We start from the raw sequence: 27247 nt of genomic DNA on the forward strand, positions 1-27247 counted from the left end.
GTCTGTCATCAATAGCTCTGTTATACGATTGGCAACCACTGCTATCACTTTGGTTTACCTTTACCCAATGATCTTCAAAGGAATCTCAGTATAATTCTGTGTTAAAGGGCAGGGATAGCACAAGCGCAGCTTCAATGGTACAGGATGAATCATTGGTAGAATGGGAAGAGTACTCAATACAAGCTTGTAATTGTTTGCAGTGTCATGGTACCATGTCAATTCTGTATTTGTTTTAGTTCCACTTAGAGTGGATCCCAAAATAATAACAAACAAATGTAATGGAAATATAAGGTAATATAAGGTTTATTCTAACTCAATTGGATCATGCAAGCAACCATGTCATTCAGCAATAACCACATTTAGAGATATTTTACAGGACAAGTACGTGGGCAGATATATCACTCATTTACAGGGCAAGCATGCTGGCAGTTCCAAGCCCATTACTGTTCTGCCACTGGTGGTGATGCTGTGGTATGGTAGTTTCTTAGTGTAATTCCCTGATATTATAATGATATTCGTCAGCCTCAAATCAACATAGGGAAAATCTGAATCTGCTTTAACAAAAATCACCTAAAAAACTGTGCTATTTTTATCTGAAAGCCTTTAACAAGCTTAAAGTTAATGGAATCTAATCTCTCAGCTTTATCTGAACACAGACCGTGTGTGCGGTCCTCCATAAACAATACCTCTTCTGGGTTCAATAAATCATGCTTGAACTGCAGTAAAAAAACAAAAACATCTTGTATTAAGCAGGATCATAAAGGAAGAGTTACTCATAGTGTTAATGACGTGGAATAACATGGAGAAGCAGTAACACCAATTTACCATCCACACCTATAAAAGTGGTAATAAAACATGGAATTTTACAAGTACTTCCAAATTCATACACTTCATACTATGGAACACTTTATGTTCTGGCTATTCTTTCTTTATTTGTTTAGTGGTGCCCAAAATGCATCAAGTTTTCTTACAGCTCAAAACCCCCCCCCCCCCCCCCCCCCCCCAAAAAAAAAAAATAATAATCTACTTCCTGTAAGCCTGGTTGTTAAGAAATAAAGCTAAGAAATAAGATGGAAACTCACTGTGTGTTTTTCCATTTCACTGTTTCTGGTCCCTTAGCAGGCCATGATTACCTGGCGTTTCCAGCAGTGAAAGTCCCATACCCCCTAAAGGAGGGGCTCCCAGCCCAGTTCTGGTTTAAAGCCGCTCTCTCTTTTATCTCCACAGCTGCAGAAAGGCCAGGACAGGTGATGCATTCAGAGCGCGAAGCTGAGCTCTGAGGCTGATAAAGCAAACAAAACTTTCCTTGTGGAACAAAAAGACGCCACGCCGAGAGAGAACTCCAAACAAATACCCTCAGACAGTCTGACCTTTCCACACAGGTGTTGTATCATTAGTGTTGCGTTTTGGTGTTTTCTTAAACACTCCTGGTTCATAAAGTTCCCCAATAGCGGTGACTTATCTTTGCCGGGGATATGAAAAGGCTCTGATTGATATTTGGGCTATACTTTCTATTCTTATAATCCTGCAATAACAAGACCTTTTTTTCCTTTGATGAATTAAGCAGTTGTAAAAGGTGCAGTGTAAGCATCTCTTTATACTAAAGCCCTTTATTTAGCCAGAGCAGCCACAGAGCAAATCTTTCCCTTGGGCCGGAGACAATGATGTTTGCTTCATGGACCCCAAGATATCCACCGCCTTCAAAACCTTCACAGCTCTCCCCTGGAATTCTTCTTTTGCTTTATATCTCCCTTTCCCCTTCACCCCTCTTCAAGTCTTTTTCCCTCACTCTCCGCACCCCTCTCCATTTCTTATCTTTCCCCCTATTCCTTAACCTTGCCCTCTCCACCCATGACTCTCTTCACTACTTTACTATTCCCCCTCCTCTCTCTCCCTTTCTCCCTCCCATAATACCAACATCAGCAAAAGAGAAAATAATGAAATGCAGTCAAAGTGAGAAGCAGTTTAATTAAATAGCAACACTGAGAATCCATTGTCTGTTGACATTAACTCCTTCCTTGTCCAATTCTTTGATGAGAGCTTTTGAAATAACTCATAACAGCAGCAGCTGTTCATGAGTCACAACATGTCAAAGCAATCAGAATAGAATGTCTCTAAGGATTGAAACTGGGGGAGGTTGAAAGGCAAAAAATGAATTCCACAGCTGATTTATTACACTGCCAATGCTATAATTGAAATCATTAATTTTTTCTGTAGCATTCCTAGTGGATAAGTGTTGTGACTGTGTTTTCCTTCATTGGGGTTCCAACTTTGTTTTCCATAAGATGTTAATAATAAAGAAAAGCCCTGTCCAGACGTTCCACACAGTCACTTACTGAGCAGTTTGTATGTCCCTAACTCCCACCCTGAGAAGTTCAGTCAATATGTCCCTAACTTGCAGGCTGAGAGTTACAGTGTGTTTTCCCTCACTGATGCTACTGAAGATCAGGACACCTGTCAGTTCTGTTATTGTCGAAAGATAGCCCTCAGTAGGCTGAATCTGCCCAGCTCTGCATTATTAGTCTCCTACCGCTAGAAAATCAATAACTGTTATCCACAGTACCGAGGCTGTGCACAAAGCTGACAGATCAAGGATGATTTAATTTCTCTTAAAACAGGGGAGTGATTTGTACCCCCCAATAAAGACACCTTTGTTCGTGTGCATGTCTCCCTATCGCTGCCATCTCACCACTCCGTGATTTGACTGTGGAGTGTCCTGGTGAAAGACTGCAGGTGCAGAAACTGACTTGAACTAGCTGGGGAGAGAAACAGTGAGATTGCTGGGGATTAGAGAGAGAGAGGGGGGTGGGGGGGTGGGGGTGGGGGGAGCGGTTGTTTTTGCTTCTTACTGGCTCTTGTATCCTGTCCCATTGCCTTCTATCACCCACAGGGGCCAAATCTGCATTTCCATTTTAGGACTTTGTCCCAGCCATGTCCTTATTTATGAAATTGTATCAAATAAAACCCTAGACCGGGTAAATTAGTTATAGAATTTAGTCGTACTTTTATAATATATAGTATAATTTTCATCTGATACAAACTACCTGATACAAAGACATTTCAGAGAGCCGTATCACATGATTATTATTGTCTACTATGTATTATAAATATATAAATAACGTGCAAATATATATATAAATAACATAGAGAGTATTCCAGTATGAATCTGTTCAGTGGAATGATTGCTGTGTATGATAGTTATTTGAACAAGTCCTCGTAGAGAGTCAAATATTGGAAGTGAAGAGTCTGGATTCTCCTTTACAGTGAGTATCTGGCTACTAGAACCTCATTAAAGAAGGGGGGGTGGGGTGGAATGGATTCCATTAGAGAACACGCACCTGGAGCTATTATACAAGGTGAGTCATACAGGCTGAAAATATGAGAGAATAGACTTACCTTACATGAATCTGAATAAACTAATCAACTCTCATGAACAGCAATCTAGATTTAACTAATCAGAATGGGCTTTATCAACACATTCCTTTAAATGGTCCTTACAGTTTTTTTGTGAATAGGGCCCATTGTAACTTCTGTTTCAATAAGTCATTAACTTCATAGAGTTTGCATGAAATTCCAGTTGTTGTGTACTGTGCAGGTGCTCATGCAGTTAATAGAATACAGTTCAAAGAAAAATGATATAATGTGCACAAATAGTGTGGTAGGTAAAGCCAAGAAAATACCTTTCTCATTTAAAAAAAAAAAAAAAAAAAAAAAAAAACTTGGTTTATTTTTAAACATGCTCATATCACAAACAGATGCATTGCTGTTGAAAATGTTACCGAATAAGGCTTGAAACTGTATCACAATCCATTGGGTTTGTTTTTTTATCCATGTTTAATAGTATATATACAAAACCAATGGGGGGGTCTGTACAATTCTGGCAGGCTTACCTGTGTGATGTTATTGGCATAGGCAGTATAAATACAGATGTATTTACTACAAAATAAGCACATATCTAAATATCTAATCAGCCATGGTGTGAACAAATAGACATACAGTCACCAATGTCACCATACCACAATGTTGTTTCAGTATTCACAGTCAGTCCAGATCAATGAAAGCAATGTAAAAAGCTTGCTCTTTTCACCCATGGAGACTGATTCTTGCAGAAGGCAGAGGCAGCAACTGCCTGTCTCATACACAAACCTTTCCTCAATCGATGTATTAAGCATAGAGATTTCTCCCTCTTGAAAACAATGTTGACGTCTGATTTCAAGAACTGCTTAGAACAGTCTGTCTACCTGACATGCAGACGAGACAGGAGTTACACTGGTGGTATGTGATTTTAATTTCACCAGATTGGTGTTTGTCAGTATTTTGGGATTAAAGCACAACATTATCCCCTTTTGGGAACATGCTCCTCGGATAGTTGAGTTAAAGCAGGTCACGTAACTAACTTTCAGGCATTAAGAGCACATGTCACTCATTTAACAGCTATTATCTGAGAGCAGGCTCTTGGGATTTATTACTTTATCCATGACTGTCTAAACACCATTAAGAGTTGATATTGGTTCAAATGAACAGTCACGTTATAGCTAATCGTTTCTGCTCCACTGGACACGTGCAGAAGATAGATTTTCACATGTCGTTTTCTGGTGAAACATAAATCTTGGTGCTGGCTTACAGTCTGCTTCAGCACCTAATACCTATTATCTAACCTCATCATCCATATGAACCAGTCACTACTGAAACAAAACATCAGGAGCGAAAGCGAGCAAAGGATGGAGCTCATCACAGCATGACACCATAAACTGATCACCATAAACCCTCATCTAGTTCTTCTAAAATCGCTCTAGTTATCACCCACCATGACAACTTTCAACAGTCAGAAGTTACAGCATATAAACCTCAAACCGTTGCGGCATTGATGGAGTGCAATATCAGCCCCTCTACTCCTGCAATGCCATTCTCCTGTTGTACAGATTAAAAGGTGAGTGGTGCCCACTTCTCAGCTCTCTCATTGTCTAACTATAGGAAGACTTGTTTTCCCCCTTCAATCTGCGGAGTGCTACATCACTATGTGCAAAACGGATCATACTTGACCTGTACATGATAAAGATAGAGAGTATCCCTTGTGTTCCATTAAAAGAAAGTTTGCCATCCCATAACTGTCTTGAGATCAGTTACAAAACTGTCGTAATACACTGGATTCCGCCCGACACTCTTTTATCTCTCAGCATCATCTGCCACACTGTCCGTTTTATTTTTATTTTTAAAACCCTGATCTTCCACCCACATTCCTCTTATCGGTTCAATCTGCCTGTCCCTATAATTCCCCACCATGTCATTTATACCGGAATCCCCCAATGCCCCACCCTCATGATTGTATGGGGAGGGAGTTCTATGTAACATCAATACGATTCCGACACACTTACAGCACATTCACTTCTGTACAAGAAGACTCTCATGCATTTCAGTGCTCATGTACAATATACACTGGCTCAGTGGCTCAGAATCTATCGGTCAGCCCCAGGCTGGGTATTCACCGCAATGAAACATGAAGGCATTGTGCACTAGAAATGTGGGGTGCAGATTGAAAAGGCCCTTGAAGCCAAATGGGCAACTAATTAAATTCTATAAAATGTAAAAAGTCTGAGGAGTTAGCCAGGTGAAAGAAAATGAAAACACTCACACACAAATAAAATAAATACAAATACAAAAAACAGTGTCTAAATTAAGACATGCAAAAATAAACAAAATATTTTTTATTAGTAGTATTGTGGATAACAGAAGGGGGGGGGGGGGGGGGGGGGGGGGGGGGGGGGGTATTTCCAAATATAGTGTGAAAACTTGTAGGTGTCCTAAACTGGAAAAGACAAATAGACAAAGGATCATATCCTTAGGGTTTCAGTCTGGTCTTGGTCCTGGTGTGGTCCATTTCACAGTACCTCAGCATGGAGGGGGTGTGCTGAAGCTGAAGGAAGTTTAAGACATGTTGATCCACTGTGAACTGGTGCACTTTCTTCAAGAAGCTTCACTTTGCCAAGGAGGGAAGGGTCTCCTTAATAATGAATCAGCATGCACATAGGCCTACCCTAGCGATATTCCTGAAATTTTAAATAAATAAACAAATAAACAAATAAATAAATACATATATACAAAAATAAAGGAACAGATTAACGAATGAACAAATTAATAAACTAGTAAATAAATACACTTAAACTCAAGGACATTGAATGAAACAAATTAAAGATAAGACTGTTTCCATGGGTCCATAAGACTGCCTTGAGCTGTGCCTGCCCCTAACCACATTAACAACATTGTTTCCTAAGCTTTTAATAAAGTGTGTCTGTAAAGGAAATCCATTCATTGACATCTATCCTTCTTTTTTATTTTTTACAATTGTTGCTACTTTTACAGCTATGGCCTTAAGCAGTTGTTCAGTCGATAGTACAGCTTCTGCAATGGCAAACTCTCTAAAACAATTATCCATAGGAATGCACAAACTAGCATGAAGGCACAAAGCAAGTGGCTTAGCAGCTTGTCAATATGAAGTCCCTGATCAATAGTGACCTAAAGCCATTGTAATCTGATGGCCGTTTTGGGGCTTGTGTAAAACAACTCCCCCTGTTCCAAGAGAAAAGGGTCGACGACAAAAATCAACTTCAAAATTGGCACTTAGTGGCACATTACTGGCAGTGCCTCTGAGAAGCAATGGATTGGGTGGGCACTAACACTACCCTCTCCACATGTCAGACAGTGAAGGGTTGAGGCACACTGGCGGAGGAAATGTACACTGCTGTTGACCATGTTGTCCGAAGATAGCTATCAGCACAATACAATTAAAAAAGAGATTGATGTGTGCCCATGGAAACATAGTCTAAGAAGGAGTGGTGTGAGTGTGATCCCCTGGCTGTGACTATGCTCCCCTCAGAACCTGGTGCTCTCATGTTTCAGCATGCGGATCTTGGGGAGCCCCCCAGCACCCCGATACCCATACCCCTGGGGCCGTTCCTCCAGTCACCGGCCACTGCTGCTGGAGGTGGAACTGGAGCTGGAGCTGGAGCCACTGCTGCCACGGTCCTCGAAGATGGAGATCTCAATCTGAAGGAGCAGCGGAGTTAAGGAAACACACACCAGAGGTAGCACTGTGATCAAACACTCTAGATCCGTTAACTGTGGTTAATACATTCATTCATAATTTCAAACACTAATCAATCAATCAATTTATATAGCGTCTTTCATGGTGGACCAAGATTTCTGCCACTGCGTTATAGGGAAAAAAAAGTGCTGAAAAGATTTTTTGGTGGCCTCAATACGCTTCAATCAGTACCGCTTTCAATGTGTATACACATGAACCGCCACTCACAACTGACCAATGACACGCTTGCTGTTTGTCAAAGCGCGTGTTTCAAATTTCTGTTTGTCACTGGGCTATTTACTGTCATTTGTAAGAGGTTCAACCTTGAACTCTTCTGATTGGACAATGCACACAGCTTTTACACTTTACAGTCCAAACGGACGTGCAACATGACATAACACTGAGTGAGAGACGTGAAGTACGGCCTGACAGAGGTAGGGGAAAGGAAAACATAATAAAAAAAATAGCTATTTGTTTTAGTCATCCTAATCTGTCTAAACGGCAGAAAACTGTTGATGAACCGTTTGAAGACAGCAAGCTAGCATCTACCACCAGCAGTCCTGCACCAGTCAAACGGTAATTAAATTAGTCAGGAATTGTGAGATTAAATAAAATGGTTTGCTTTGCTTTGAACACAAAATGTTAGTTAACAAAAATGAAGAACCATAAGTACGAATGAAATTATATATAGTTATTTTTATTTATTATTATAATTTGAAATTGAAATCTGATGCGCATGTTAAAAGTTCAAGTCCTTTGCTTTGTATTTCCTTTTTTGTTTTTAATCGGAAGTGTTCTAAACTGAATTTTTTTTTAACTTGGATCTTCTGTTTTATTTCAAAAAATAAAACGTCAATGCACGAATAAGAAATCAGGTTGCCAATTGCAACACTGATTACTCACCTTAAAAAAAGTACCATTTCCATCCCCTCCCAAAAAATAAAATCCTGGCTACACCACAGCTGCCAGGGTTTATTATTTAAAAATAAAAAAAAACAGATTTTTATATTTTTCATAAGTGGGTGGAGAATATGTAAGTGTGCAGTTTATTTCAAATTTTCAAACCTTAGTAACATAACCAAATAGTGTCTAAGACCCTTCACCGTTATATTTGTTCTTGTGTGAGACTTTCACTTTTCAGTCAATGAACATATGTGCTAAAAACAGAGTGAATTTGATGTAGCCCTTTTAAAATGGCAAAAAGACAGCTACGTTTGGAGAGATATCAACAGAAACCAAACCTGACTCTTGTGTAGTTCAGAGTGTTATTAACAGCACGAGAGTGTCACAATACATCCATTTCAAATGCTCAGGTTAGTGCAGGTGCAGCTGTCGATAAGAGACCCTTGCCTGTCAAGTGTTCTTTGCAGCTCTCTTGATTGTGACAATCTGGTGTAGAACTGTTTGTGATGAAAGATCTGCTAATGTTAGAAAGCCAGCTTAATGTTTACATAAAAATGGTTAAAATTGGGCAAAATCGGTTTCACTTTGTTAGTTCATTTTTCGGGGGAGGGCGCGGGGGGAGTAGAAATTATTATTACACAATTAGAGATGTAGAAATAAACTACTGAGTGTTCAGTTTGTAAAACTGTAAAAGTGCCAGGTGTTACTCTCCTGTTATACTGTTATACCCTATTTGAGTTTTAGACCCATACATACATATGGACACACTGATCTGGAGGAACAAAGGGACTGTGCCGTCGCCCCCCAATAAAGAGCAGAGTGGGCTGTTTCTAGGGTGCTCCTGGATATCTCTGAGCTGTGTGAAGGTGGAACAGATGAGAGAGGCTCTTTATGAAGCTCCTGCACATCCTGTCAGTGTTTCCTAAATTTATTTTTTAAATTTTTTTTACAGACTTTGGATTGTCTTTCTTTCTTTTTTGCCAGGAAGTAAGGGTGTCTCCTAGTGAGAATGTATCTGTTTCTCCAATGCACAGATGCGCATGAGGTATTGCTATAGTGATAATAAAAGCACAGTTACTATAGAAACCTATGTTGTTACAGCTCAATAAAACTCTACCCTGAAAAATAAAATGAACACAAAGAAATGTAGTACAGTACTGTTCTTTCCTCTTTGAAAGGATACCACCCTCATGCCCCTCTCAATGGGATCTGTGATAAGCAGGCCACGGGGAGCATACATCTTCTCATTCTGCTCCTGGATGTACCTGGAGATTTTCTTCAGCACCTGGAAGCACAGCCCGTGGCAGCAGTGTTAAGTCCTCCCTGAGATAGCACAGAGCAGCTGGCAGCTGCACACTCACTCAGCAATGCACTATACCTTTCCAGGACTGGGGCTCCAGTTTTGCTCCAATTAACATTTAACCAGACAATGCTAGATCATTTACTGCAGCAACAATTAAACATCCCAAGCCAAAGATGATTATTCTTTAAAGCCAGTACAGCAAGTAAATGTTATCTTAGTTTATTACAGTCTTGTGCAGACAGAGATAGTGGATTAAATGGTCAATATAGTGCTGGTGTTTCCAATGGCAAGGCATCAAGCCCATCTGAAGCAGCATTTATTATACCAAGTGTAATGAACTCTGAGTCGAGTAATATAAAGACGTGCCTGTCTCCTCCACAAATAAAGCCTGGCTTTTAGCACAGCATGTTGGGAGACTGAGGTTTCTCCTCAGTCTCTATCGTTACTTCTGCAGTATATGTTAAAGGTTCTAATGTAAATACCTTACTTGTATTATAATCACATCCCAAATACTTCTTGATTTATCTTTTTTCTGACACAAACCATCCAAATGGCATTGGTGAATATTCTTAGTTGATTCTTAAGGTTTTGGAGTACAGCACTGTTGGTTTAATTGTCAACAGCTCCTGATGAGCTATTCTTACCAACCATAATTACATTTTGTATTGGTATAGTTTTGCTGCATTACCCTCAAGAATAAAATGGTTTACATTTAAGGGCAATTAGGAAATAAAAGCCATATTAAAAAGGGTTATTTATTTGCATCAAGCCAGTGATGCCAAATCCATTAATCCAGTACTGCGCACCCCACTGAAGTGAAACTGTTTGTTCTCCAGTCCAGAAAGTTTGATTTTCTATGATGAATGCTAAATCATATCATGACTGAATGAAATACATCTGAGACCTAGAAAAATATATTGCATATATCTGTTTGCATTTTTAGACAATTTGACCACCCTGCTATTTTGTGGAGTGTCTCCACTATATAACTATTCTCCATGTCATGCTGGGATGCACCACCAAAACCATTTGCATGCTTCTACAGTGATTAACTATGCCCTAGATGTTCTTCCATATGTTTTCCCATGTTTGGTTAAGCTTTGCTATGCTTTGCCATGTCCCTGTCCTGAACCCAACGTTGGCTTGCTTACTGAGAGAGTTTATTGCTGTAATATTCCTAATGCTGATTGTTTGTGCCTGGTTTTATTGGTTATAAAAACTGTGGAAAAGCTATAACATCAATTGGATCATTTGACAAAGGATATACATGGTTTTAGATTATCTCTGCCCTCATTTGACTCTACTCACCGAGGACCTGTTCCTGCGAGGCCCTAGCTGTGCAGAGTGGACATACTGAGGTATTGCTCTGCCCAGGTAACCCTAGCCAGCCCCGGGATGTGTGCCCATGCAGTGAAGGAGAAAGTCCTGGGGCGCTGAACCTTCACTCTGCAACCCGCAGTGAGAGAGGGCAAGCGGGTGCCGGGGCATGTGCAGAGTTTCTCATGCAGATACAGTTCCACCTGAAACAATAACTGCCTGTGTGGATCTGGGGGCAGGGGGCAGCCAGGCAATGAGCTGAGGAGGCTTTCGCTACGCCACGCTGCTCCACACTCTGGGGCCAGTTGGCTGCGCTGCCAACCAGCTATCTCATAATTCACCCAAAGAGAGACAGAGAGAGGGATGGAGTGCCAAAGGGCAAGAGAAATAGGTAGGGGTGGGGGGTTGTGTCCCCTCTTCAGAAAGAGAGCAAAACAACGTATTCTCTCCCTCCACTGAATCTCCATCTTCCCCTCTTTTATCTCTCTTTTCGCTGTTCTCATCCTGCATTTTCTATCTCTGTCAAAATTCCTATGCCACAATGCAGCACGTTTTCCTGTTACAAGTAACATGGCCCCATCTGATCTCATATAGGGCCATAGTGCTTACTCCAGTCTTTAATTAAATCCTATTTTCTTTTGAAAGAGGTAACTTCTAAGGTTGCGTACTTGTGGCAAGAGCATTTTAAGTTGGATCAGTAAAATATCAACAGCAAAACAATAAAGCACTTTTGAGAACGTTGTTATTTTTAGGAGAGGTAAGAACATGCTGAAAGCCTTGATTTACAGTATATTAAGTAGGGGAGTCTCAACACAACTGCAAGGCCTCACCTTCTCGTAGCGCGTCTCCATGCATAGGAAAATGATATAGGCCGTGGCACAGGCCAGACAGCCCTCTAGGTATGACTGACCCCCAATCTTCTCGGCCTCTGCGTAGTAGTTGTTGAGAGTCTTCACTGTTTCCTCGAAGAGCTGCCGCTCAATCTGCCGGGGACAGCCAAAGGGAACACTTTACAATATGCAGGAGGCATTCAAATGGAATTGGGCCCAACTCTGAACCAAGTGCAAAAGAAAACTGCCTGAGCAATTTCTTGCTAGCTCAATACCGCTGTATTGTTTCTTTTCAAATTTGATTATGCTTCACAGTACAGTAGTAGTTAATAAAAATGCATTTTCTATTAATTTCCAATAAAATAATTATTCATTCACAATCAATGAATGATTTTATGAATTGGCACATTGTAATGTTACATTCAATGTATGTGTGAAACACAATAGGAACATTATGGAAGAGGAAAAACCTTTGGGATATTCTAATCTATATTATAAGTCACGTCCTCTTGGAATCTATTAGCAGTAAAACTATGCATTTAGATCTGCATTTAGAGTGTATTTTATCTTGCACTCACAGGCCTGATACAGCAGAGTGTGAGAAATACACACAAAATAAAACAACTATAAGGTAAGTGTTTTGTATTGCTTATCTGTATTTCCCTGGGTTCTTTCCAAACCCCTCAATCCTTCTCATGTTCTCAAAATACTAAAATTACTCTATGTTGAACCAACTGGTGCTTTGCACTTTCATTGCCATCCTCCCTTTGTAATTCATCCCATATGCTTAACTTCCATAGAAGTTTTGCCTGAATAACCCATTTATTTCTAATTTCCTAGTTTTTAATTGTTTGCAAACTTCATATCATTTCTTCTTTGCTGTAACATCTTATCAATTCTATATTTTCTATTATAGAGCTATAAAAGTACACAAGGGGAATAATTAATAAAATATATTTCACAATTAAACTGAATTGTAACATCTCTACTAAAACATAATTGTTGTTGAAATAATTAGGGGCTTGACATTTACTGTATTGTGCAGTGCTGGATTATTAATACTACATCAGATTTCATAAAACTCTATGGCACTCCAAGGCAAAGCACTTGAAGTGGATGATTTAATAAGTATCTCTGAACCTAATTCTGAGCGGTCCAGCATGACCTCAATAATTTAACAAATCAGTAACTGCTACCCAGCATTGCTACTGTAAGTGTGCACCTTAATAATGAGCATTAAAGCACTCCAATGTAAGCTTTCCAGCACTGTAACCCTGCACTTTAAACTTGAAATATGTCTAGCTTGTCTGCCTGTGTCCATTTAGGATGTTTTTAATTAGCCAGTAAGGTTCCCTGGGTCAATGTATATTTTTCAGATTAGAGATGATGGTATTGCCAAACTCCAGAAATGCCATAGGGTGAAGATGTCGAAAAGTTTATGATCCTGAAGTCAATTAAGCAAGTCTATGGAAAATAATGGAGAATAGAAAGAAAACATGTACATTAAATAAATAAAGGAGAACCGCAAACCCTTCTATCCCACTTAAATAAAGCATGCAAGAGTGTGCTCTCACGCGGCTGTCGAGCTCGGCTGGAAACTTGGTCTGGAACTGGCAGGTGGTGCCCTCAGTGTAGTCTCTCTGAATGAACACTTTGGTGGCCAGCGAGGCGCTTCGCCGCAGCTCCTGTAGGTTGTGAAACTGGAGAGAAACAGCAGCTGGAAGATCTCTCTCTGTGTAGATCTCCTCACTCTGAGTAGAGGTACTCTGTGCACTAGTCTTACTCTAATCACATGTAATACATTAAGACATAAATCATTGGAGGTAGACATTTAGAGAGGCTGTGTTAATTTCATATCATTGAGAGTGTTTAAACTAGATTGGTCACTGTAGCAGGCAAGATTTGTGCTGGCTATCAGGCGCATGCGTGCTCCTGCAGGGGGGTGTCGACAGCTCTGGAAGACCTGCCTGCCAATCATGATGAGATGGAATTATTTTCCTGTAACTCACTGAAGCCCATATATTATACTCTCTCTCTCTTTCTCTCTCTCTCTCTCTCTCTCTCTCTCTCTCTCTCTCTCTCTCTCTCTCTCTCTCTCTCTCTCTCTCTCTATCTATTATATATATATATATATCTAATATAGAGTTACTCTTTCTGTCTTTCTTACTCACTCCCCCTCTATTCCTCTTTTGCTCTGTCTCTCTCAGCACAGCTCAATGCAATTCAATTGAAAATAGCTTACTGGTATGACATGTTTTCTAGTTTTGCCAAACCAATTGCAGTGTACATGCATACACTGTCTGACGCACAGCATACACAGCACCTCTGCATGCTCAGCTATGGAAAGAGCCTTTCTCATTATTGTAGGCGGGCAGGGGCCTGTCATAGGTCATAGGTCATAGGTTTGATCCCCACTTCTTCCACCAATTGTAGATATAATTCAAATACCTGAGCATGAAAATCACCTGTCTTATAAAATGTAACACATAATATCCATAATGACAGAAACTGTTTGACTCTCAATCCACGCACATCCTCTTCAAAAAGTATTTGAAATAAATGACATAAAGTGGTCCCTGTATTAAGAGCTGATATTATGCAAAAGACCTGCACCATGCTGGCTGGAAATCAAAGACTCTTGTGTCATGTATCTTTAAGGACAGTGAATTCAGTTAGGATCTACCAGCCGAGAATCAGAAAGGGTGAAAGTTAAATATATAAAATGTGCATTGAGGATATATTAAGTTCACTGGCACAGTTGACCAGATCTCATATGATACACGTGCTCAGAATAAAACATCATATACCAAATAGATATAAGAACATAAGAACATAAGAAAGTTTACAAACGAGAGGAGGCCATTCGGCCCATTTTGCTTGTTTGGTTGTCAGCAGCTTATTGATCCCAGAATCTCATCAAGCAGCTTCTTGAAGGATCCCAACCTCAGCTTCAACAACATTACTGGGGAGTTGGTCTCAGACTCCCACAATTCTCTGTGTAAAAAAGTGTCTTCTATTTTCTGTTCTGAATGCCTCTTTATCTAATCTCCATTTGTGACTCCTGATCCTTGTTTCTTTCTTCAGGCCAGAAAAGTCCCTTGGGTCGACACTGTCAATACCTTTTAGAATTCTGAATGCTCGAATTAGGTCACCGCGTAGTCTTCTTTGTTCAAGACTAAATAGATTCAATTCTTTTAGCCTGTCTGCTTATGACATGCCATTTAAACCAGGAATAATTCTGGCACTCTTCTTTGCAATCTTTCTTGGGCAGCAATATATTTTTTGTAGCGAGGTGACCAGAAATGAATACAATATTCTAGATGAGGTCTTACTAATGCATTGTAAAGTTTTAACATTACTTTAAATTCAACACTTTTCACTATATATCTGAGCATTTTGTTGGCTTTTTTTATAGCTTCCCCACTTTGTCTAGATGAAGACATTTCTAAGTCAACATAAACGCCTAGATTTTTTTCGTAGATTTCTTCTTCAATTACAGTATCTCCCATATGGTACTTATAATGGACATTTTTATTGCCTGCATGCAGTACCTTACACTTTTCTATATTAAGTGTCATTTTCCATGTGTCTGCCCAGTTCTGAATGCTGTCTAGATCATTTTGAATGACCTTTGCTGCTGCAACAGTGTTTGCCACTCCTCCTATTTTTGTGTCATCTGCAAATGTAACAAGTTTGCTTACTATACCAGAATCTAAATCATTAATGTAGATTAGAAAGAGCAGCTGGCCTAATACTGATTTAGAAACTGAGGTTTCTCCTCTAATCAGTACTTTCTGTTTTCTACATGTTAACCACTCTCTAATCCATGTACATTTTTACTTGAATCCCAACTGCATTCAGTTTGAGAATTAATCTTTTATGTGGGACTTTGTCAAAAGCTTTCTCAAAATCTAAATAAACTATGTCATATGCTTTGCAATTATCCATTGTCAATGTTGCATCCTCCAAAAAATCAAACAGGTTATATCCCTTTCCTAAAACCATGCTGACTGTCTCCAAGGATACTGTTTCCATATACAGGTAACTTTCCGTCATGGATCTTATTATAGTTTCCATAAGTTTACATATAACAGAAGCCAGACTTATTGGTCTGTAGTTACCTGATTCTGATTTGTCTCCCTTTTTGTGCTATATTCTACTAGGAATGGAAATTATTGCTAAGACTTGGCCAAAAAATAAAGGATGTATATCATAGCACATATCGCGTGTTGTCAATCAGCTGCTAAACCAACTGGAAATAACTCACAAAAATAAATGCAGCTGCTCAGGAAAATTATCCTTTTATCAGTGTTTAACATGTGGTGATAATCAGAAAAAACTGCTTCAAGTGGCCCTCAGGCAGTATAGTAATGCAGATGATGTTCAAAAGCAATGAAACAAAGCACAGGGAGATAAAGGAAAATGGGAATTGAGCTAAAAGGAATATTCATTGCTAGTGGATATCTGTACAGAAAGGATAATACTGTAAGCAATATAATAAACCCATTCAGTCGCAGTTTTTCAATGTCATTTTTTAAAATTTAAAACAGTTTGTGTGAACTCTATGGCAATAGAGAGGTTGCCCTGCCAAAACATTGAAAAAATCATTCTGCATGATAAAATAGATACATAGATAGGTAACTTAACATGGCACAATTTTACACGCAGTGACTGAAGGGGATATACCAAGTAGATGTGTCTACAAATACCTCCACTGTTTGTTTTTCTACACACATACAATTGAAAAAAAATGCACTGATTATATTGAAATTGAGTGCAGCTGCTCTAATATATAATTAAATTTGTTTATCTTATTAAACCATGTCTAATATAGTGGACAGTTCCCACACAGATCTCTGTATGCAACGTTTAAAACAAACACTGTTACTGCAGCTGTAACTAGATTAATTTACCATTGCATTTCACAATACACAACAGAAATGAAGAGGAGAATGGCCTAACAATACCCAAGATACTATATACACTTTCTCCTCCCAAGCAACTATGTCTAGTTCAAATCTTGGAAAATGGAAATGATTACTGTAAACTGTGAGGGCAATGAGAAAGTATTTGCACATGGCAACAGTGATGGAAATTCAGTGCTGTACTAGTCTTTTTGAGGCTTTCCAGATTTAGACTTAAAAACAGCCCCCGTATTCATTCTCTCTCTCTCTCTCTCTCTCTCTCTCTCTCTCTCTCTCTCTCTCTCTCTCTCTCCTGCTGCTTCCTGTTGCAACCTTCACTTTATTATGAAGAAAGAAAAAGACATAGTGCTTAGTAGCAGTATGACAATGTTTAAAAATAACCCGGTTCTTTAGCTGTGTTACAGAAAACACAATGTGCAATGAGCAATTGATTAACAGTTGTCTGTTATTTTTATTTTGGATTAGTATATATAACGTGAAGCCTTTTAAACAGCATGTGCACTGCACAGATGTTTAAACCTCTGTCCCCTATTTGTACAATAAGGGGAAAACAGGATTAGAGACAGGAGCTAAAAAAATTATCTTGTGGCAAATGGTAAAGCACAGTAAAGTAGTATTATCATAGGGAAAGCAGGTAAACCATGATAGAATTTTGTGACAGTAATTATCCTCTTTCTGTGCAATGTCATTGTTTTTGAAAGTTATATGTTAATTATGTGATAAACAAATCTTGGTGGATAGGATGTGGTTTAATAAACTGAGACTATGTTCTTAAATCAGACACACAACAGCAGGACACAATGTAAAATATCACTCCACTTAATTGGTGTGCTATGGCTAAAAAGACTGACAGTCCTGACAGACTGTCTCCTCCTTCAGAGAATCACAACCGCAGAGACAACGCACTTTTATTATTAATTTTCTTCTATTTGCTGTCTTTAATCCAGCAAAGCATTTCACAATGGCTTAATAAAGTGCTTAAATCAAAGTTCAGTGAAGAGTACAAGTCCTGCCGCGCAGAGCAGAGTGTGATGCTAGCTCTCCTGCCTCCAGTGGGACTTGCCCTAAGAGCAGCAATCGCCATTCTTTAGAAGTACAAGCCCATACATTACACATAGAGAAGAGTCAGCCAATGGCCCCACAGCTCTTGCAGTAGAGAAGAATCAAAAGATCACCAGCAATATAGACACATAAGAACTGAGTGACCTGAAAACAAAAGCCATTGACTTTCTACTAGGAGTTTCATTTATTGAGTTATTTATTTACATTCCAAAGGTATCTTTCCCAGCCACGACATACCTTTAGATTACACAAACAAATCATTTGCATGTATTTGATGACGGAAACTTGACCTATTCAAGGATACCAAGTTGGATGGTGCACAGCCTATTTCTTTCAGATTTCTTCTAGAAATGCCTTAGTGTGAGGATTTAGGAAGGACATCCTTAACCCTGGCCCTTTAGCACTGTACAGTCCCTGCCCTAAGAGAGTGTGCAATCCCCTTCCCGCAAATCCAGAAACAAGCACAACGGGAGCTCTATGACCGCTCTAAGCTTCTGTCCAGGGTGCTGACTCTCCCCCAACAAGTATTACAAACCAACATTCAATCGCTCTGCTGTATCCTGGGGACAGACAGACAGGCAAACACTGCAGTCCACACTCCACATTACAGCCAATAATCTACCAAGATATTCGAGAATACTATTGCTATTATGATAAGGAAAACTTTCAATATGTCTTTCACAGCGCAAAACACACGCTTTGAATATACTCAATTTGAACACAACACTGCTGAGTAGACGGTATCGTTATCGCAGGTTACATTGCATTACCCTCAACCTGCTTACTTCTGTCTATTTGACCAAAGCTGTGTCTCGTAAATTACTGTTTATAAAATATCTATGTATTTTACAAAAGACCAAGTAACCGTAATCTAAAATAACCAGTGCCGCAATTTACATACATTCAAACAAGTCGGAACAAAAATACGATGCTGTTGTATTTAATTATTTTGTGTTAAACATACCTAATGACTTTGAGCACGTCTAAACGCACATTTTGCCCTCCCGGACATGCCGTTATCAACCATTCCCGACTTTGAGAAGCGAGAACGGGCCCGCTAGCTCCTTTGTTCCGGCAGAGCTGTAAGGCAGGTGCAGTTATTGCTACCGAGTCTACTCTCCTTCGATCAGCTGTCCTCCGTTGCAGACGCTTACATCTAGTTGTTATTTATTTTTTTAAATTTACAAGGGAAGGGATATTCGCATTAAACAATTATACTCACTCCCTGTACAAAAAAAGATACTGAGATGGCATAGCCTTTCTAGAGACAAATTTCTATCAATGAAGCTGTCCGTTCCTTACCTCTGTCGCCATGTTGCCATAGACAGTGTAGGATCTGTCCCGGTGCTGAAATCTCTAACACAAGCTGTAATGGGGCAATGCGCTGGAGCTTCGTGGGAGGGAGGGAGGTTGGGTTGTTGGGTTCTAGCCGGTATTACTGTCTGTCTTTGTAATTGTAGTGAGCAATAGAGGTCGTAATGACTGAAGCAAATTAGACACAAGATTAAAGTCTAAATATAATGTCCCAGCTGAAAAGTTTCAATTTCTTAATTTTTTTAATTAGTATTATTGATCTATAATTTAATTAATGTGCATAAAAGGAAGATACTTCTTGTTTCCAATTGTATTATTATTATTATTATTATTATTATTATTATTATTTATTATTATTATTATTATTATTATTGCATTTGTTGTTCTTGGCAGGGTGGTCCCACTGAAAAGTAACATCAGAATATGTACCTATGCACATAAACTGCATATTAAAACCATTAAGAATTTCCACCGTGAGCCCACTTTTGGAGTGTGGCTGCTTTAGAAGCCTAGAGGTACAAATAAGGGAGTATGGGAATATGAGTTTTACACAATAAATTAACAACTTAAGCTGAAATCAACATCCCTATTACCTCTCGTAAAGACTTGTTTACATAGAAACAAGAAGAGTGCAGGATTCCTGACTGGAAAGAAGAGAAATACAAGTTGCTTTTATTGAAGGATGGGGAATAGAGAACATGGACACCGTTTGGAATGAGTTCCCATGTAAAGAAAAACAGAGAAGATGATTGAGGCTGTTGTGTAATGCCATGTGACATAGTGACATAAATGGATAAATAAATAAATGCATAAATAAATAAACAAATACATAAATAAGTCACTAAGTAAATACATAAATAAATACCTTTGATATGGCCTCAATGAGGTAATTTTATAATGAGTTTACACTTAACAGTATTTCCATTTAGAATTATTTGCTAGCTTTCATTCTAGTTTAAAAAACAGAAAGTGTGTGCTTCAACATGATCTCAGATGCTGTATCTGATGTAGCAAGAACTAACTGTACTAAGCAGAATGGATGGTAAATGAAACATAGTGTTATGATAACCCTAACTATCTCAAATAAATACAGAAGTAAAAATATCAGAGGCTCAACTTTCAAAAAACAAAGCAGGTTCAGTGAGGGGTCAGCTGTAAAAGGACACTAGTGGCAGACCTACAAATGCAGGCATGTAAGGGAAACGAGAAGCTTTACAATTCAAATGAGGAGCTGAGGTTTTCAAAACAGTACAAATCACTTTCCCAGGTCACGTGAAATAAGTCAATAAAACTTAATATGTGAGCAGCGTAACAGCACTCTTGAGCTACTCAGTGCAATTGTAAATATCATAAAAAGGCTGATATACTGTAAGATGGTGATACTGCTGCCTCGCTACCCTGGCATATGTGGGTTGAACATAAAACTCATTTATTCTAATGGTCATTGGTTTTAATGATATGAGAGCAACATCCTTACTCCCATTCAGTCCAATTGCTGTTTTGTTTTACATAAAAGACAACCCTAACCTTTTCTTCAGTAGTGCTTTTCACTAACCCCCTCATTGCCAGGAGCTCTTATATTGTGCATACTGTGCTTCCTTGCTTTTTAAAACCCTTTAAATAGCATCCATTGTGTTGTTCGCCATGCACACACAGAATGCATAATTAGGCGTATCTTCTTGTTCCAGTCCTTTGTTCAGACTGACTAATTAGGTGATGTCAAATTACAGGATGCCATGCTATTGAGGATCGGCCTGGAACTAGCAATCAGCCTGCATGCGCTGTACCTGAGAACAAATCTGCCAGCTGTGACCTAGAATGGCCTTGTAGTTAGAGCTAAGGGACTGGTACAAAATGTTCCTGTACTGTTACAGTGGAGGTTGTATGATAAATTTATATTGACTTATACTGGTGGGGTAATACTATTCCCAATCTTTATTACACTCTTCCTCTTTTCTTTCCACACAACTGGTTGTTCAAGCAGCATGCTCAAGGAATGCCCACTCAGACCCACGTTAGAGGCAATCAGGGTCTAACTGTGGCTGTCTCTGGTTGTCCTTATCTTTATTTAGAACTAAGTGGGGGGAAGTGCTACCACTTATCTCCACCAGGGGGTAGCAATGTGCTTTTCAGCACTCTGGCCAACCTTCACCTTTGATTATCCTTACTGAGTGTTAAACCTGTCTCAGGCCAGTCTGCACCTTGCTGGTATCCTTTTACTATTGAAGCCCTGAGAAATCCTCCCTGGATCGCACACAAGGCCTTGACCTGCTGACAGCTTTAATACCCCCCAGAAGAGGATTTCACAGCACCTCCTACTGGGAACATCTTGGCTTCAGGGGTTCCATCTGCAAACATGACAATCTCTACATTCTTAATGGTTCATTCTACAGTCAATGAACATTTTCAACACAGGCTACAGTAAATCACTGTTTTAGACCTGTATTTATGGTTGGGTTGTTTTATTTCACATCAGAGAAGATTTCCTATTATTTTAGTTTTGAACAAACGGGGGCCAATTAAGGGCAATGTTGTACTCTCTGGTTTGTAGATTTTTTTTCTTCTTCCCTGTGATCAGGAAGCTCCACCTGTATGAAATGACACCATCTTGTGCAGAATTTTTTGATTGCCCAGCAGGCCTCTATTAAAAATGTAGTACATGCAACAGTAAATCTGTGGGCATTTGCTAATGTATAAATACATTTTTCTTTATATCTTGCTATCATCATATAGTTATAAATCCACTGTAATTAGCTTGCCAATAATTTAAGCTATTTTCAAAATGTCCATTTAATTGCTTAAATGGTTGGTAATTGTGCAACGTATTGCATGCTGCAATGCAACTGTTTTAACTTCAAATACTAATGGAGTCAATTTGTAGACAAATTACAGGATTTAAAATCTGGACTCAGCGGTATCTTAGTAGTAGAGGGAGTCTCTCCAATAAAGCAGCGAAAGCCAGCCATGGGAGAGTCTCCCTATTAAAGCAGCGAGAGCCAGCCAAGGAAGAGTCTCCCCAATAAAGTAGTGAGAGCCAGCCGAGGGAGAGTCTCCCCAATAAAGCAGGGATCAGAGCCAGCCAAGGGAGAGTCTCCCCAGTAAAGCAGTGATTAAAGAGTTAAAGAGCCAGTGGAGGGAGAGAGGGATATACATCAGGAGTGCAGATAGATGATGTCTATTTTCCAGATCATCTGAGAACCATCCATCTGGACCCATCTCACTGCTCCCTGATCACTGGGGCATGTGACATTAAAAGAGATATATGATGACCTCGGCCTCCTAAACAGAGCCGCAGGTTTTATTTGATACAGAGGGTGAAAGCCAACCTACCTACATGACCTGGCTTTCAGCAGTATCGCTTTCATTTCGCATTCCTCTTCCAGCAGACAGACTGTAGATCAAGGGGGAGCTCTCTGCCTTCAGGTGTGTCCTTGACACCAAGAATTATTCTCTTGCAGTATGAAACTGCAGGTCTGGGAGGCACAGTTAACGTTCCTTTAAGTTGGACCACAGCCTTCACTTCAAGGATCTGGTTCAAGCCCGGTCAAGAATGAAGCTTTGGCTCCATCACTTGCCAGTTCTGGCACCAAACAATTCTATTTCAAAATTTTCCAGTTGTGAAGTGTGAAGGAGATATCGCAGCTGTGCACAGATGTGGTTCTGTTTCCCTGCTACTACCTCAGAACCGCATTCAGTTTCATGTGTCTGAGCAGAAATACATCTAATAAGCTAGAATATTTTCAATGTGCATAATAAAAATGTGTTAGTCCAAGGTAATATGTACAGCATGTACACTTCCATAACACTGACCACTCAATCACTTCTAAAGATTAGAATCTTAGACTAACACATTCTTATCTTTTATTAAATTGGCCCTAACATTTATTGCAACAAGGGTTGGGTGCATGTTAGGACCTTTGATTTGCACAACATTGCCCAGGGTAGGCTGAACGTGGCACATGGATTTGAGAATAAAAAACGCTAAGCAGTGGCTGGGTGAGCTGCCCAACTTTAGCAGGTCATGTTATTACTTTCAACTGGCAACTTAATGGACACACCCTAAACTCCAGGATCTGGCAACTTATGGACCCAGCAAGTTACCGCCGGGATGATTCAATGTCATCTTGTTTTTTTTTGTTGTTGTTGTTTTTTTTCAAATTCAGGAAAAGTTAAAGCTCTCCCTTTGAGCTGGACTGTGTACCTAAAATGAATAAACTGAATCCTCATGACAAACAGGGCCAGACCAGGCTCTCTGCCACCACAAACATCTCCAGCTTTGCTGTTTACTTAGCTGTGTGAGGAGAGACTGCCATCCCTTCAAATCATGTTCAAATCAAGGAAATGAGAATGAAAAACTAAATATTACCAAAAAAGTAACTGGAATCTTTGAAAGGCAAACAAACACAGATCATTGTGTCAAAATATCCGGTCTTGAAAATAAACTTACTTTTAATATCTTTTCTGCAAAAAAGAAGAGTTTTGCACACAACTCTTGAACTTAGTCCTCTTGGTCACTCAACATGGGACCAGGGAAGTGGTTAGAGCTAAGAAAGCAGGAACAATATGGCTTAGCAGTGGTTAGAGATACGAGACTGAGTAGATGTCTAGTCTAGTGATAAATATCTGAGGAACTTGGCAGTGGTGTGTCCTAGTGCAAGAAGTGAGAATTTTAAGACAGTATGGCCTTGTGGTTAAAGTTTAGAGATAGGTTAGTTTAGTTGTTATGGACAATAGACTGTGAGGCAATATGGCCTCGTGGTTAGTTATGAGAGATGGAGAGACAGTAGGAGTGTGTACAGCTTAGAGTTGTGAACAAATAATTACACCCAGACACCCTAGAAAGACACACACACCCACAATACACAGGAAAACACTGTGTTCACTTCTTTAACCTTAATAGATGTGACACTTGAAGCACTTCTTTCCCAACCAAGAATATATTTTGGCCTAAAAGCAGGCCAGTTTCTTAATTTCTAAAGCAATGTCATTATGGTGTCTTTAGTAATAACCCTGACTTTCCTTACCAAGAGTTGCTCTGGATGAAAATACCATTGTCACTAAAGATGAGTCTTGAAGTTTTTTGTCATCAAGTTGTTAAAATATTCCTTCTGCAAAGGAAGTACTGAGGTGGGCCAGCAAGAGAAACCGATTTCAGAGCTTTGTGCGGTAATGGAGGAGCTGCCTGTCGTTACTGGCCACAAGAACACTCGGTCCCATAGAAAGAGACATCACGGCAGAAAATTACAAATGAATACAAATATGTATCAAAAATAAATGGATGCAGAATAATTGTAATAAAGTGTAGGCTATACCAATTGTAATAAGGTAAATAGGAGCCATTCAGTGACTGAAACTAGATTTTAGTATCCTGCACTAGTTATAATGCATATGAATTTCACCATATACTTTCCAAATATACCTTCCTAATAAGCGTCATTTGAAAGAGGAAATTAAAGATCAGTTTCTTAAACGTAAAAAATCATCCAAATCTTCTATTTAACCCTTCCACTAGAAATCGTTCACATATGAATGATGATGTAATGGTGGTGTTAGACGACAATTTTAAGCCTTTTTAAACAACCATTGGTTGCTTACCAGCTGACTGACATCTACAAAGGCTTCAACAACCAATCAGGGATGGTTTAATTTACTTTCAAAATGAAGGAAAAGTTAAATGGAAAGAAAGCTAAAGTTTTTGTTTTTTTGTTTTCTGTCAATAGATTCCGCGATCACAAGTACAAGTTTACCAGAAATCAGACTAAATAGTCTAAAATGTTTATAAACCAAAAAATAAATTTACAAAAGATTAACTGCGGGGAAATATTCATAGGATAAACTTCTGGCATGACTCTCCAATCAAAATACAATTCACTAAAGCCCCAAGCCAATGGAGATACCTTTTATTATGAGGTGCAGCATTTCAGTACCTAGGTTTCCGGTTCGATAACTGTTTATACCATGATTTTAAAGCATTACTGGAGAGCAGACTAAATTGCTTTATATAACCAAGAATGCTTACCGAAGATTTTGATGCTTTGACAGATTTATCTGATGACGAACAAATTCACATTACGCACCCATCAAACAATTTGGTGTAAAATCAGATCCAGACATGGTACTTACAAAATCATTTTCTGATCTTAGTTTCTGAGGGTTGTGGCTACCACTAATAATTGTGCTGTTTTTAGGTAGGAGATCAATAAATTACACTTATGGGGACATTTTTAAAGAAAAATGAATTTTCGAGTACATTGTAAATTTTTTTTTACATTCAAACTAGGTAATCGTAGGATATATTTCATCATAGAGTGAGAAAAGATTGTTCTCTTAATAATCTTCAGACTCTCAGCTGTTTAGAAAGGTATAATACGGTTTACTTTCATGGATATTTGTCATGATACACAAGCCAAAAATTTAGACAGGTTGAATTTTCACCATAGTGGAAGGGTTAAACCTACATTTATTTACATTAATTTTGCGTGATGTTTTTTGTTTTTTTTAATTTTAAATAGTTTTTCTATAAAACAAGTGTTTAGCATTTGAGCTGGTGCTGTAAGTCACCTCATGAATAGCATGCAATGGTTTTCGCTGATTCAATCCCTGCTGTAAAAAAAAAATCATACAGGAAGGATCTTTACCACAGTCCTTTATGAATAAAGTCTGTATTCTGAATTAAAAGCAGGCAGGCATGAAGGGAATACAAGCTCTACTGTAGTGGCTGTGTGGCAGGGTGTTGCAGGCTTGTCCAGGTATTCCTGTGGACATGTAATATTCCTGATTCAGGACATCTCCAGGGCAGGGGTTGGGGCTCTCTGTCCCAGGACAGACTGAGGATATCTGGGATGGGGGGTGACACAATTGTATACCTGCCCATCCTTTCCCTCCTCCTTTTCGAATGACAGAGGGCAGTGAAAGAAGCTGAGATGACAGCTTTATTTTGGGCTGTCAATGCATCGCACATCTGTGTCCCATCTCCACACATGATGTAAGGGTGAGCTTGATCTGAACCAGATGTGACTGAAGATCACTGGTTAGATTAGCCAAGATAAAACATCAAGACAATCATTATTCCTTGACTTCGTTGAATAAGCCTACAGGTCAAAAAGTATTATTTTGTTATTCGAACTTGACTAACTCTATTAGAGGCTGAAGAGATTTTCTTGTACATCATTGCATTACCGTTTCAAAAAATGAAATTTTAAATTGAAGTGTCAAGCAACTGACTTCCCCTAATATATCAGTTCTGGTTTCTCTTTTCAACACTACCCAAGACCTTTAGGATGTTAAGTGCTCTGCACTAAAGCTGCCAGCAATATCTTTTTAATGAACTTTCCATCTTCAAACACAGGTGCTTCCTTAAAACCTGGAACCCTAACCAAAGAACATTGGCTTGTGGATTGGTTGAAGAATATTTACTTTTAATTACCATTTGAATTAACGAACAGTGCTTTTTTTTTTTTCCTTGAACTTTGAATATGCTTGTGGCTTAAGATGCTTGGGTGCCAGTTTGCATCCTGTCTCCACCCTTGTTAAACAAATTAAAATATGGAAAACCTTCAAGGAACCAAGTGGACTTCTTTGCAGTATGGTCCAAACTGGTTCTGTGATCTACTGTTCCCCGGCACAAAACATGCCATATACATTGGAAACTGGTTATGCGGTGAACATCAACTGGCATCAAAATTGTTTTGTTAAAATATGGAAATGAAATATTGATGATTGTTCTAAACTTTGAGACCCTGTTTTATTGCTCTTTTCTTTTAAACACAACCTTGATCTGGAGGCAGTGATTCCGCTTCCAGGAGTATGTGTAGTCACAGTAATATGAGAAGTAAAAAGATTGTTATAGTCTTCCAAAACCCATTTGATGTAAACTGGTAAACCGCTAAAAGTTTATTGCTGAATATTGAAGGCTCTCTATGGTACCAATACTATGGCTGTCTAGCTGGAATTGTCTGAAATTCTATCTCTTTCTGTGTATCTATTTAATACCACAGGGAAATGGAGTTGTCATAGGCTGCCAGAGAAGCAGTTCCAGCCATTGCTGTTTATCTCAAAAGGAAATGTCTTTGGTTCTGTTTCACCTCAGAACAGCGCCAACCCCTTGGACCCACACTCTCCCGTCTGATCCAGAGGGACAGCACGGGGCGCTGGTCTGTGTTTCCACATCAGAGGAAGCACGTTCTCCATTGAATCATATTATCTGTAAATGCAGCCATTTTCATTTCAATTGAAAACAATGTTGTTTTTAATGCCGCTGGTTTCATTTCAGAAACTATTCAAGTTTCTTTGATTCTTTCAGTGGTTCCACCCATCAGGACCCACACTTGAATACTATCCAAAAATATATAATTTCTCCCCTTTACATAGTTTTATATAGTAGTAGCAACCTAGAGCTTAGATTGACAGCTTGCTTCCCAGACCTTGATTAGTGTCAGTGCAAATCTGACCAAGAGTGTTTAAATGTATAGATGAACATCCCAGTCTCATCAGACAATATTCAAAATCACGA

The 27247-nt window shown here is 39.1% G+C and overlaps 1 protein-coding gene across 2 annotated transcripts; it reads right to left on the reverse strand.

Moving 5' to 3' along the window:
- Positions 1 to 5748: 5748 nt before the first annotated feature.
- On the reverse strand, positions 5749 to 18866 carry LOC121325284 (golgin subfamily A member 7B). 2 transcript variants are annotated; one of them, XM_041267721.1, is made up of 6 exons: positions 18724 to 18866; positions 13009 to 13134; positions 11435 to 11587; positions 9168 to 9269; positions 6941 to 7044; positions 5749 to 6047 (listed from the first exon to the last, which is right to left on the reverse strand). In XM_041267721.1, exons 1-5 carry the CDS (start codon positions 18733 to 18735, stop codon positions 6961 to 6963), a joined length of 477 nt encoding a protein of 158 aa, XP_041123655.1. In that variant the 5' UTR covers positions 18736 to 18866; the 3' UTR covers positions 5749 to 6047; positions 6941 to 6960. The 2 variants fall into 2 exon arrangements, with proteins under 2 accessions (XP_041123655.1, XP_041123654.1); XM_041267720.1 differs by having other exon boundaries at positions 5749 to 7044; positions 18724 to 18865.
- Between the last annotated feature and the right edge of the window lie 8381 nt (positions 18867 to 27247).

Source organism: Polyodon spathula, chromosome 13 (assembly GCF_017654505.1).
Source record: "Polyodon spathula isolate WHYD16114869_AA chromosome 13, ASM1765450v1, whole genome shotgun sequence".
In the NCBI taxonomy this organism is placed as follows: domain Eukaryota; kingdom Metazoa; phylum Chordata; class Actinopteri; order Acipenseriformes; family Polyodontidae; genus Polyodon; species Polyodon spathula.

Excerpts from the sequence above, each read along its gene's own strand:
- LOC121325284 (XM_041267721.1), bottom strand. Across the intron at positions 11,588-13,008 it reads CAGCCGAGCTCGACAGCCGC|ATTGAGCGGCAGCTCTTCGA; the intron begins GTGAGAGCACAC and ends TGTCCCCGGCAG. Across the intron at positions 7,045-9,167 it reads TTGAGAGGGGCATGAGGGTG|ATTGAGATCTCCATCTTCGA; the intron begins GTATCCTTTCAA and ends CTGCTCCTTCAG.